Genomic DNA, 12,617 nt, shown 5'->3' with positions numbered 1-12,617 from the left:
GGATTTGAAGAGGCAGACCCTTTCCGTAACAATTGTAAGCAAGATTGCTCCATCTCAGGATCTGTATTATACAGTATCCAGATCTGGTAGAACTAAGGGCTAACATGTTTTAATGAGGATGGTGCTAGTTGTTGGGAAGACTGGCAAGGATCAGACAAGGCTATTGAAGTAGCAGTTCAGCATGTATTGCTGGGAGCAGGTAAATTATCTGACTGTAGAAAGTCAGCCTCAGGAAACTGATCAGTGAAGCTAGATACTTGGGAATAAGCTATTATAAAGAAAGGCCTAAGTAATAAGAATCTGGTGAAGAGTAAAAGGAAACTTACTAGGGATTCACTTTGGAATGAAGGAAAATAAGTTGCGATCGGGGGGAATCAGGAGTTATTAAAAGCAATCATAGTTTACTAGTTAATTCTGTAAGCTAATTGGATCCCACTATCCAGTAGTGCGGTTATATCTTGGTTAACCAACAATAACCGCAAAATAACCACAAAAGACCGCAAACTAACCGCAAACTAAACCATATGCTACTATAACTTATTATCTCCAACATGCAATTTACCACCATTTTTATAAGGTTATATTCAATCAAAAATTATTAAAAACTAGAATTTAGCTAGCTCTATATTATATCTAGAACAAATTATCATTGAAGATGAATTAGAAGAAATCAAGGTTTAAATGTCAGTTACTTAGAATACATCACCTAATCTGTGTGCGTACTGCCAGTAGGGCGATCTCGGAGCAGTAGAGATACGGTAGGCCAATGCAGCCCGTCACGTAGAAGAATACGTAGAGGAATATAAATGCCACGGCAGTGTCAGCTGCTGCTTTGTTGTTTGCCTGTGACATGCATCCGGCCATTACGGCCATGCAGCACAGAAAACACGGAAATGCCAGTGGCAACCTCCAAACCACAGAGCCCTCTGCGAATGCTAGCCCATACTCCAGCCAGCCTGCAGTGGCCAGGCCGATCGACAAGAAGCCGCTCTGCCGCATGACGATGAGGCCTCGCAGCTGGGGTGTCGTGGTCTCACTCTGCCTATGGACAATGTAGCACTGAGCGGGAGGCCAGCAAGTGAACTAACCAGGAAGAACCTACCAGTTTGGAGCGGTGGCTGTAACTGCCCCGAAGACTAGTCCGGTGATAAGCCTGCCAACGATCAGATGAGGCAATGTGTAGGCCGTGCTCTGCAGGGCCGGGCCGATGACAGTAATTGCCAGTCCGAGCATGACCGTCCGCTTTCTTCCGAGCTTGTCACCAAGGAAGATGCATGCTATGGCACTAAACAAACATCCTAGGTTGAATAGTGCCACTACTGTTCCCTCGATGCGAGAGTGCTCCTCGTCTTCTGGGCCTGTCGTATTGACAGTGTCTAGCTGTGGAAAGGTCTGGACAAATGATTGGCGGTTGGTGATGCCACTGGATACGGCGTTGAGATAGCCAAAGCAGATGTAGGCGGGGGTGATGACCGTGCAGATGTGGCCGGTGGTCACCTTGCTGCCTTTCAATCCGAACGCCGGCCTCATCTTCTTTCCTGCCTCCCCTGCAGAAGTTGGTAACGTATCTGGCAAGCGAGTCGGCCATGCAAGCGAGTCGGCCACCATTGTATCCCATACTAATCCAGCATTTTTGGAGCTCCAATACCTCGGCCAAACCTCATATGATCAGGTTTATATTGTTAAATAGGCACACTAGAGTAAATTCAATTTTAATATCGGAATATTATAGGATATATATCTATATACCTTTAGGTAAGATATATTACATTGTATTTTTATGTATTTTATTTTAAACTGGTATTATAGATTCTAAAAATCGTACATATATAATCATGATAGAACTATATACTCTTAAAGTATATATATAGCTTTGATCAATATATTATTACAATTCAGCCAATGGTGGTTGAGATATTGGAGCTCCGAAAATGCTGCATTAGTATGAGATACAATGGTGGCCGACTCGCTTGCATGGCCGACTCGTTTACCGAATACGTTATAAAATGCAAAGGAATAGAGTTGGAGGACTAAGCAGGGTACCGTTACAGAAGACTGAGTGTACCAGGACAGATACTTATGATCCCACTCAGGATATTGGAAAACCCCCGTTTTGCTCGGGATTCCCGGCATGGATGGCTCGTCTCGAGCACGGTATACCGGTGGTCGATTAGCTGCGGAGATATCCGACCCTTTTCCGCTTGGAGGCAAGTGGTCTGGGGACCACATGGCTGTGTTCAAGCTTTCTGGGCAAGGCTTACCCTAATTAAGCATATTCATGGTGTTGACCTAGGGGGTAGGCCGATTTCTATCAGCTGCGAGAGTCATTACACCATATACGTCCATCTTAATGGTCATGCAATAGCAGTCGCAGCAGCTTGCCTGGCTAGAGGTGGGTTTAATTAATGGTTGACAAGTGCGGTCTATGACAGCTAATCACCAGGCCCGGCACTGATAAACAGCTCTAAGGTTCGTCATCGAGCATCACCAACGCCAACGCACAGCGGCAGTGAGTGTTGCCTCCGATTGCCCTGGCTCTCGTGATATCGCGCGGTTTAGCTCCGGTAAAACGTTCAAGGCACACGCGTGACGGCAGCTCATGCAGGCCGTGGCAATAACGCTGCACAACTGTCGTTATCTATTATGTTCTCCGCATCTTGTATATTGAGTGGCACGGGCACCTAGAGTCAGGCAATGGGTCTGTTTCCGCCCCATTTTCCGCCCGTATCTCGGGGGACCATCGCTGCTACCCACTCCAACTTCTCATACAGCAAGTTGATTGGTCTATCTAAAAGGACAAGCTTCGTCACCCCTCGAGCCACCTGGCCTCTTGCGCCCTTGCCCCGGTCTGGCCAGAGCCTTGAGGAAGAGGAATGCACCCAAGACAGGGAACTGTCCCTTTGAAATCTTACCTGATTAGAAGCAACCAGGCAAGATCATTCGGTCTCTCCATACCTTGCATCGTCTTACAGATTATCCCTCCTGGACAGTGCTTCTCTGTTTTTTCCATTTCTTCAGGCTTGCACTGGTTGCTCCATTCGCCCGGGCAGGCCCGAGTGACCGAATGGCCCGGGAACCTTATCCGCTTCCTAGCAACGAATTGTCTGGGGCCACGGAGCTAGGCTGTGAACAATCAATAGAAAACCCTAAACTGGACTACTAAGGACAGGCTACGTCGGAGCTAGACGGATCGGACAGCAGAGAGAGGGCGGGCCTTTTTAATAGTGTACATAATGCAGTGGATATCGAGTTCCCGCTTCAGTACAAGGCGCCTGAATTGGTAGAATGACATACTGGGTCTATACTGGTATGAAAGAGTCCATTGGATGAGTGACAAATGCGAAGACCACCCGCTGGCCGCCTTTGGGCGATTCGGAAGAGAAGTCTGGCGTATCAACTAGAGACGTCGTCCGCGCTAGCGCATTGTGCTGCCAGTGTAGACGTCGGATCCGCTATCCTCATTTCGAGTTTGATCTACTACTATGCATAGGGCATTAATCCACGAGGCCTGGACAAGGAGGAATTTGATCCCCGTTTCAGAAAGAAGATAAACGGGCTCTTCAGCAATACGTATCTGCACCAGTTCCACCTAGTGCATTATATTGCCATGAGCGCGGGCCCCTCATGGTGCTGGAGAAACCGAATCCACAAGTATTTGCATTGACCATAAGTAGGGGTGTCGGCACACTCAGGATATTGAAGCATTGCAGAAAGTGCATTAGCAGAACAATAAGAGAGGCCACAGACTAATCAGAGCCCTTGCGGCGCTGACCGTGCCACATCACTTCTCTGCGCTCGAACGGATACTTAACAAAGGGTTCTCCTTAATCAAAGGACGGAAATAATAGCACTACCACTAGTGGCCGGCGCCTGGCACGTCTCCAGCAGGGAAGATACCTGCCGAAAAGCTGCGAGACTGTGATGCCTAGCCCGGAATCCCGACCAAGATGGAATGCAGGTGAGCTGGAGCAGTTGCCATCTGGTGAGCTTCTAGTGGCAAAATCACGTATTTGAGCACCAAGTATCAACGTGGCCCTGTTCCTCAATTGGCATCGTCAGCAGGTCAGCGCGAGCCGTTACGACTGAAGCGCTAGTGCGCAATTGTTACACTATCTCAATGGTTGTAACTGCAGGGGTAAAGTCTGCTTGAGATGTTTGCAAGAGATGATGTCTCTGTTGTAGGAAACTTGAGCCAGGTATACTACCTGGATCATTGAGAGACCCCTCCACGCTCCAATCCTGGCAATTCGATACGGGGAGACGGATGGAAGCTAAGTGTGCCCGGTTAGACAGGCCTCTGTCGAACTTTAGCGTAAGGAGCAGGATCTGTCAGGGCTGTAAGTGGGCTATCCCTCGGGCATGCCGCCCGACCCAATAGTTGACCTCTGTCTAGTCTAGCCTATGCAGAGTGATCCCTGGTTATTGTCGCAATGGGCCGTAGGTCTGATATGGAGCGGTACAAGGTCCCAAAGGCGAACATTAATCTTGCTTGCGATGGGGCCCCCATGACCATACAAGGGGCCTTAAGCGCACGGGAAACGGTCACACAGGTTACAATCGGATAGGATGTCAGAAGTACGCAGACAGTCTACAACAGCGGGTTCTACGATATGACAAGCCAGCAACGCAAACATACTCTCAAATGTCAATCTTTCATTCTCTCTCAAATGTCAATCTTTCATTCTATTTCACCAAGTCACAACAAGTTCACGAAATCCTCTTCAAGACATCTTGATTGAGCTTCTCACTCGAAGGATCCGGAATCCCTGACAGACGCAAAGTCAACTGCAGGTCCCCCGGCAGGCTCCTGATGACATGCCTGACCCCTTCTTGTCCCCCAAACACCAGCCCGTAGACATACGGCCTCCCTATGAGAACCATCTTGGCCCCCAAAACAAGCGCCTTCACAATATCAGCACCGCACCTCACGCCGGAATCAAATAAGACTTCGATGCCCTGGCCCACTGCAGTTCGAGTCCTCTCTTACTGGTCCATAGGGATTCAGCCGTCCGATATAGCCAAGATGCTTCAGATCAACGTCCGTACGATACGGGATATGATCCAGAAGGGCCAAGATCGTGGCTACAATCCTGCTCAGTGCATGCGGGTTAAGCTTGAATACGTGGAAGATAGCAAGCGCTCTGGCCGTCCGAAGGAGATTTCTGAAGCTACAGATATGGCAGTTCTTGCATCTGTCAAGCAGGATAGGAATGGACGTGAGAAATCTTCTGAAATCCTTACCTTTGAAGCAGGTATATCTCATTCTTCTGTTTTACGAATCCTCCACAAGCATGGCTTTACAATTGTAAACCTTCTTGGAAACCTGGTCTAAATGAAGCTGCAAAGGCTGCTCGTCTTAGGTTCTGCTTGGATCACCAACACTGGACTCTGGAGAACTGGAAGGCTGTTATATTCACAGATGAGACTTCTGTTATCATTGGCCACCGTCGAGGCTCCTTAAGAGTTTGGAGGACTGCTGGAGATGCTCATGATCCAACATGTATCCGAAGGCGCTGGAAGGGATCATCTGACTTCTTGGTTTGGGGATGCTTTACGTACCATAAAAAGGGACCGCTGCATATCTTTGAACCAGAGACTGCTTACCAACGCAAGCAGTCAGAGGTAGAGATAGCAGCTCTAAATACAGAGCTAGAGCCTATTCTCAGGGAGGAATGGGAGATGGAGATGAGGCTAAAGCGTCTGCATCTTCGTGGGGTTCCTGGGCGTGTTCCTACATGGAGATGGACTGAGAGAACTGGGAAGCTTGCACGAAAGAGCAAAGGAGGAGTTGATTGGTGGAGATACCAGCAGGTATTCTCGAATAGCTTCATCCTCTTATGTTGGGCTAATTAGCTCTTCTGATTAGGAAATCCTTCTTCCACATCTTATTCCTTTTGCCAAAACCTGCAAAATCGAACGTCCAGATACAAAGGTATTAGAGGATGGTGCCCCTGCTCATAAGCACCATGCTCAGCGCCGAATTTACAGCATCCATGAGATTGAGAAGATATTTGACTGGCCTGGCAATTCGCCTGATCTTAATGCTATTGAACCCTGCTGGATGTGGATGAAGAAGCGTACAACTTCACGTGGAGCACCTAGGGACAAAAAGACTGGCAAGGAAGCTTGGATAAAGGCATGGAATGAGCTCCCCCAGGGGAAAATACAGGGCTGGATCGAGAGGCTTATAAGGCATGTCCAGGAGGTTATACAACATGATGGGGGTAATGAGTACAAGGAGGGCCGTACGGACCATGATGCTCGAAGCTGGAAGGGCAGGCGGATCAAAGGTCAGCTTTCTGCGCATCAAGACCTATCCCCAGAGCCTTGGGAGGACTCTGAATAGCTTCAAATCTGCTAGTTCTGGTATTTCATTGTATTCTCCTTCTATAACATCACCACAGCTGTATGCCGAACATTGGTTGCTATGGTAATTTCTTACAATGAGACGATACGGTGGCACTACTAGCGTCAATACTAGCGCGGCGATGACTTTTGGTGCACACCTCCGTAGACTAGACTTATTTCAAGCTTAGGGTTTCATAAACCTGAGTCTCGACTTTGGCGCTGGCCCGGCCCGGCTAGCAGTCGTGGCGGAGCTCGCTTGGCGAAACAGCAAACAGCCAGATGCTTCCGTGCACAGTGGAGTGCATACAATGCGAATGCAGGACTGGCCAGTGTGGACCTCGTCAGCCCGCCACACATTAGTCCCAAGGTGCGCTTTTTCTGAGGCTCCCTGCCTGCATTCTTCGATGATACGACCCCAGCCTTTCATTCTGCATCCGGTGGAGCATCTTGGCAGCCAGTAAACAGAGCAGAATCCCACCTAAACCGCAATCTTAGCTAGATTATAGGCCGAGGCAGGCAGAAAAGCAGGGTGAGTGGCGGCCACCAGCGGGGTGGAGCCGACGGGGAAAATACGAGGACGAGGCCAGATGGAAGTTATTTCTAACTTTCAAGCCTGACTTTCAGCCGCAAATATTCCGTTGGCCTCCGTTCCTAGTCTCAGACAGACCCATGGTCTTCAGGCTGTGCGAGGAATAGAAGGGAGATTAGATAAGTCCTAGTAGTACCCTCGAGATTGTAATCTCACGCTAGCTTAATCAATATCTCCAGGACTCTAGAAGCTCAAAACACCCCGGATGCTGAGCAGTGGTTGAGAGATTTCTCCGCATGTCACATACACCATTTGGGGTACGAGTTCATGCATGCTCTAATTTCCATTCCCTGCTCGGAAAATCGTACCACAAATCATAGGTGCAGCGGCAGACATCTCAGCCCTGCGGCCTTTTTGCTCATTGGGCCTCGCTGTTTAGCCTGCCAGGGGACCATCCGCGATTTGGAGTGCCGGTAAGCTGGGCCTAACTATTAATGATTCAAGGGCGTAATGATCCCTGAAAATCAAGGGTGGACCACTGGGAAAGAAGTCACATTTGAGTTCCTACCCTCCCGCAGCTGGGCGTCCGGCGAAAAAGGCCGAGAGCGCCGCGCCCGTCAATGACTCGGCAGCTGAATACACTTTCACCGTGCAAATAAAACGTGCCGCGCTAGAAATTGGGCATAAATCCCCAGACCCTTTCAAGAGGCTTAGCGTGTGCGAGCTCTGCATTGTTTCTGTCGTTTATCTCTCCTACCTGTGTCGCTCCAAAATCAAAACACTGATTCAGGCGGCATACTCTCATCATGGCTGAAGACAACAGCAGCCCAGGGGCTCAGGAGAAGCGAGCTGACGTCTCCAAAGTCAGCTCCGACCCGCCGAGCGCGACCATAGAGTACAAGCGCCATCCAATGTACTCGCCTAGCGAATGGCTCTTGGAGTCCATCAGCTCTATTCTCGCGCTGGGCCTACTCCTTGCCATTGCCCTGATCTTCTGGCACATGGACAACAAGCCTCTTGATGCCTGGACTGCCCGTGTTTCTCTTAACGCCACAATCTCGATCTTGACAACCGCCTGCACGACGGCGCTGATGCACAGCGTCAGCTCATTCATTGCACAATCCAAATGGCTTCATTTTAAGACGCAGCCGCGCAAACTCGCTCATTTCGAATTGTTCGAGGGAGCAAGCCGCGGTGTGTGGGGGTCCATCCTGCTACTTGCGACGATCCCATGGAATTTAGCAACAATCGGCGCTTTCATCACGATCTTGCGCCTCGCTTTCTCCCCATTTGCACAGCAAGTGGTGTTGATTGAGCAGCGGAACGTTACCTCCCTCGACGACACCGTCACCTTCGGATACGCGCACAATTACACCTACAACGGAGGGCGGCTTCGCGAAACTTCTAGCGCTGGTAGGCTTGTCCATGCACCATCGACCCTGGCACTGTAACCACCCCAAGGCAACAGGGAGAAGCTGACTGATATCTTTCGCACTTTCAAGCTAGTGTACCGCAGGATCCCGGTATGCAGGCTGCCATCTACCAGGGCCTTTACGGCATTAACATCACCGAATCCTTCAGTTGCCCCGGAACATGCCGCTGGAACGAGCCGTACATCTCACTTGGGTTCAAGGCCGAGTGCAAAAATGTCACCCAAGAAACATTGCGTTCGCAGAGTTGCGCTTGGATTCGCGACGGCGTGGAGGAGCAGTGTAACATGACAACGCCGGCCGGTTTGGACATCATGACAGAATATGTCCAAACAACCTCAGCGACCAACTACTACATGAACGCGGTCTCATTGATAGAGCCGGAGTATTTAGATCCCCTTCCAGAAATCGTGAAGTTTGCCGTCTTCAGGTCGACCCCTGGCGGTAGCTCTCCAAACGGTAGCTACAACATAGTGAATGAGGATGTCACGGACTGTTCTCTTTTCCTAACGGCATACGAATACCGCGGTGCACAGGCCAATGGTAGTGTCTTCTCGTTTGCGCAAAAGCGCGAGGTGGACTTCGGCGTCAGCAATCCATGGAATTACCGCAGAACCGTCTCCAACGGAGTGGACTTCACCGACCTGTGGTACACCAACGCGACTAAGACTGATGAATTTGACATACCGGAGTTGGGGATGAAACACGGCAGTCTACTCGCGATAGGAACCTTTTTTGTGTCTCCATCAGTGGTCTCGAAGTTTGTGGAAGGGGACGGTGACAACCAAGTCCTCGGCGTCGCCGCTGCGCTTTCTGGCGATGTGGACATCAACGACAGGTTTTCTAGGATGGCAGCGGCAATGACCGACTATCTGCGGTACGGCCCCAATAAGCTGACCGCGCATGGGGAGCGTATTGAGAGCGTGCCCTTTGTTTCCATTCGGTGGGGGTATTTCGCCGTCCCGATTGTAACGGAAGGGTTCGCAATCTTGTTTGCCATCTTGAGTATTATCAACAACCGAAAGAGTCGCAATGTCCCGCTGTGGAAGTCGTCAACGCTGGCAGTGCTGGAGTGCCGACATGACGAACGACTCGGGCTGCTCCAGACTACCGGCAAGGATCTCGCCCAGATCGAGGCTGAGGCTGCGAAGACTGAAGTGCGGCTGCAGTAAGGGTCATGGGAACGAGATATAAGATATGGAGTATATAGCACAATCTAATGATACAACGTACGAATTCATGGACTTTCAATGATGACACCTACCGTCTGAATTACAGTAGGAGAAACACGTCCCTATCACGCCCCATTCTGCACGGAATCCTGGCGCTCGCTGAGAATGGACCCAGCTCCGCTAGAAGCAGGGCACGGGAGTGTACGAGGCGTTAGTGGAAGGGCGGGTGCGGGAGCTCGAGCAACAATCACGGGAATTCCGAGGGGAGCGACCAGATATGGGATCAGAGGCATTGGAAAACCAGCTGCGCGAGCTTATTTTTCTCCGGTCAAAGGAACAGAAAGAATCGCAGGCGGGTGTCCAGGCACAACGGAGAAAAGAGGAGCTGGAGGAGAAAGATAAATCTAAAGACACAGCACAAGAAAATAGGGACGAAATCTTAACTCTCAGGGCAGAACTTGAAGAGTGGAAACGGGAGATAAAAACCCAACAGGTAAAAGCAGACAGTCTGGCAGAAAAAGAACAGAAGGCTACAGAGCACATCAAAATTTTAGATCAATGTTTACAGGCATAATTAGAGCAGCAGCGTGAGGAACAGGCAAAGAGTGAGGGCACTATTACAGAACTCAAAGCAAGACTCACGGAGTGAAAGGAGGCGGCTGAGAAAGAGAGCCAAGCCAATGCAGAGATGGTTAAGGTGCGGAAACACAACAGTGAACTTGAACTAGCTACAAAACAATATACAGAAAAACTAGCCAAACTAGAGAAACAACTCGAGGACCTCAACATCGAGTTGAAGAAGCAGGATGATGATAGAAAATTACAGGAAAATGCTGCTAAAAAGGAAACCACCAATTTAAAGGAGAGTTTGAGTCAAACAGAAGGGCGGCTTCGAGCTTTGTCTGATGATGTCAACACAAAAAAAAAGTGAACTGCAAAAGGCACAGGAGGAGATTGCCAGTTTGTAAACAAAAATCACGAGACTTATTCAAAGTCATAAATCTCTTGAGAACTCTGCAGATGAGATTCAGAATAAGTATAATCAAGTACGGGATTTGATTAAAGAGTTTTTGGCGTGGGAAACCCAACAAGAGTACTTCAAAACACTATCTGAAGAGATTGATCAGACATGCCAACAGATTGAGGGGCTGCCCATCAAGGACCACATGAACAAACTTAATCAAATGATTGCTTGCCTGATAATCTGGATAGCCTGGATATCAATGATGTACCAGATTCTTTTTGTAAAGCAGCGGCTATTGCCGTCGCAAGAAGAATACTAATAACTGAGAATAGAAGGCTTTTGAAAGAGAGAAGGGAGAGGGACCTCAAGCTAACAGAGGATCTTTTTACAACTCTCGCCAAACTCGTCCACCTGGGCAAACCACCTGTTCCCATTCTGACAGACATCTTCAGACAGTTGACTAGTATACACAGGCAACTGCTTGCGAGCCATTTCAATTCACTGGGAGAAAATAATGATAAATTTCAGGAATGGTGGTGCGAAATGGTCAAGAAATTAGGTGACAACTTCTGGGAGGCCGTCAAAAGAGACCTTAGGGAGCTTCGGAATACATTGAGCAACGATCAAGAATACTACAAAACGCATACAGAGTTTCACTGTCAGGCATCAGCGCTGGAAGGGACCAACCCTGCTATTGAGACGTGGAAGGAACTTGATGATTTGGCGACCCTCCCTGTAGAATCATTACTGCAGTTGTACTATGATGTGCGCATGAATGAATGGAAAAGGCAGGCAAAATTCGAGTTGAGTTTTTGTACATGGACGACCAGCCCTAATACCCCACTACAGCGCCAACCTGAACAGCCGTTCCAGAAACCAGTGGAGCCTATGGAATGCAAGGACCCGCCAACGGAAGAGCAACGCCGTGGCTGCATACACTGAAAGAGGAAAGAAGAAAGGCCAATATAAGCCTATAATTCCTGGACTTCCTCCTATGTGTGAGGGTGCATGCCCGTGAGAAATGGCTTATTTGAGCATTTTCAGGGAATAGGATGAAGCTATGTGAGTCTGCACTGAATGCAAATCCATGCTTGTCATGATTCCAGCTAGCTTATTCCACCCCCCTGACCGTGACATAGTTCTAAGATGATCGGCTGGCGGCAGTTCAAACATCCGTCTATCTCGCGAATGGCAGTCCGTGTCACGAGCTAGAGTCGTTGATACTAACAAGTAGCATTGGACTAGAGAAGAATTCGCTAAAGAACTAATAAACAGTGACCGTCGAGCTTCTTATATGCTTTGCCTGAATGGCAAGCTTGGTAGCAAGCTCGGACCATTGGACTCTGAGCGTGTTGATCAGTATCGAGCATATTGGTCACGTTGGTCACGTTGATCATGTTGATCTTGTTAATCCTGTTGATCATGTTGTTGATCATGTTGTTGATCATGTTGATCATGTCCAGTATGTCCGGCTTATCCGGCTCGTCGCAATTCGGGCAATGCTCGAATCAAGACTTCGGGCGTAGCTCGTCACAGTCCGACTCTCAGGATCCAATATGATATGTCGAGTGCTTGCTAGGATTGGGAGGACACAAGGTAATATTTGGTTGTTTGCAAAGAGCCCTAACTACCCATCCCGGATAGAAAGTGGACGGAGTGAGCGTCTGCAACAGTATGAAATAGGCCAACTATTGTAAAACCACGTTACATTATATAATGATATATCATTGGAAGAATGTTTATTGCAGTACTACAATGTCGATCTGGAGATATGACTCTTTAAGTCTAATCAGATAGTCATGACGCCTTTTTGGCTTAGCGGTATATTTTCCAATTATATAATTTTCTCCTGAAGGGTGATGTAACTAAGTCCTTGTAGAGCTTCAACTGCGCAAATTCGTACCGACATAACCGCAAAAACATTTAGAATGCTGTGCTGGGTCTAAGCACTCCAATCCATGTTTGTCTTGGAGAGTTGTAGTACATTAGATCCAACCCAGTTGCGGAGTAACGTTAGCCAAGCGGTAATACTGCGCCTCAAAGTTAGGTTTCGGTAAATGCAACGTTTGAGGAAGCAAATAAAATCAATCTGAGAAATCGGTCTTTATCCCGTTGGTTGCGGCCTCAAGCTGTCTTCATCAAGGCCAATACAGGCCTGTACGACAAATGAGCAG

General features: G+C 48.6%; 2 protein-coding genes across 2 annotated transcripts; one reads left to right on the top strand and one right to left on the bottom strand.

Annotated features, from left to right (window-relative positions):
* Window positions 1–702: 702 nt before the first annotated feature.
* Window positions 703–1,608, bottom strand: BDW70DRAFT_165095 (uncharacterized protein; the record flags this gene model as incomplete). The annotated part of the gene is made up of 2 exons (XM_073741647.1): window positions 703–1,042; window positions 1,103–1,608. The coding sequence occupies 2 exons, from the start codon at window positions 1,606–1,608 to the stop codon at window positions 703–705; spliced, it is 846 nt and encodes a 281-aa protein (XP_073590623.1).
* Window positions 1,609–7,683: 6,075 nt separating this feature from the next.
* Window positions 7,684–9,479, top strand: BDW70DRAFT_165093 (DUF3176 domain-containing protein; the record flags this gene model as incomplete). The annotated part of the gene is made up of 2 exons (XM_073741646.1): window positions 7,684–8,290; window positions 8,380–9,479. The coding sequence occupies 2 exons, from the start codon at window positions 7,684–7,686 to the stop codon at window positions 9,477–9,479; spliced, it is 1,707 nt and encodes a 568-aa protein (XP_073590622.1).
* Between the last annotated feature and the right edge of the window lie 3,138 nt (window positions 9,480–12,617).

This window comes from Aspergillus foveolatus, assembly GCF_047715535.1.
Source record: "Aspergillus foveolatus strain CBS 279.81 unplaced genomic scaffold BDW70scaffold_197, whole genome shotgun sequence".
Lineage (NCBI taxonomy): Eukaryota > Fungi > Ascomycota > Eurotiomycetes > Eurotiales > Aspergillaceae > Aspergillus > Aspergillus foveolatus.
The sequence above is the reverse complement of the archived record's forward strand: the minus strand, read 5'-3'. Positions and strand labels throughout refer to the sequence as shown.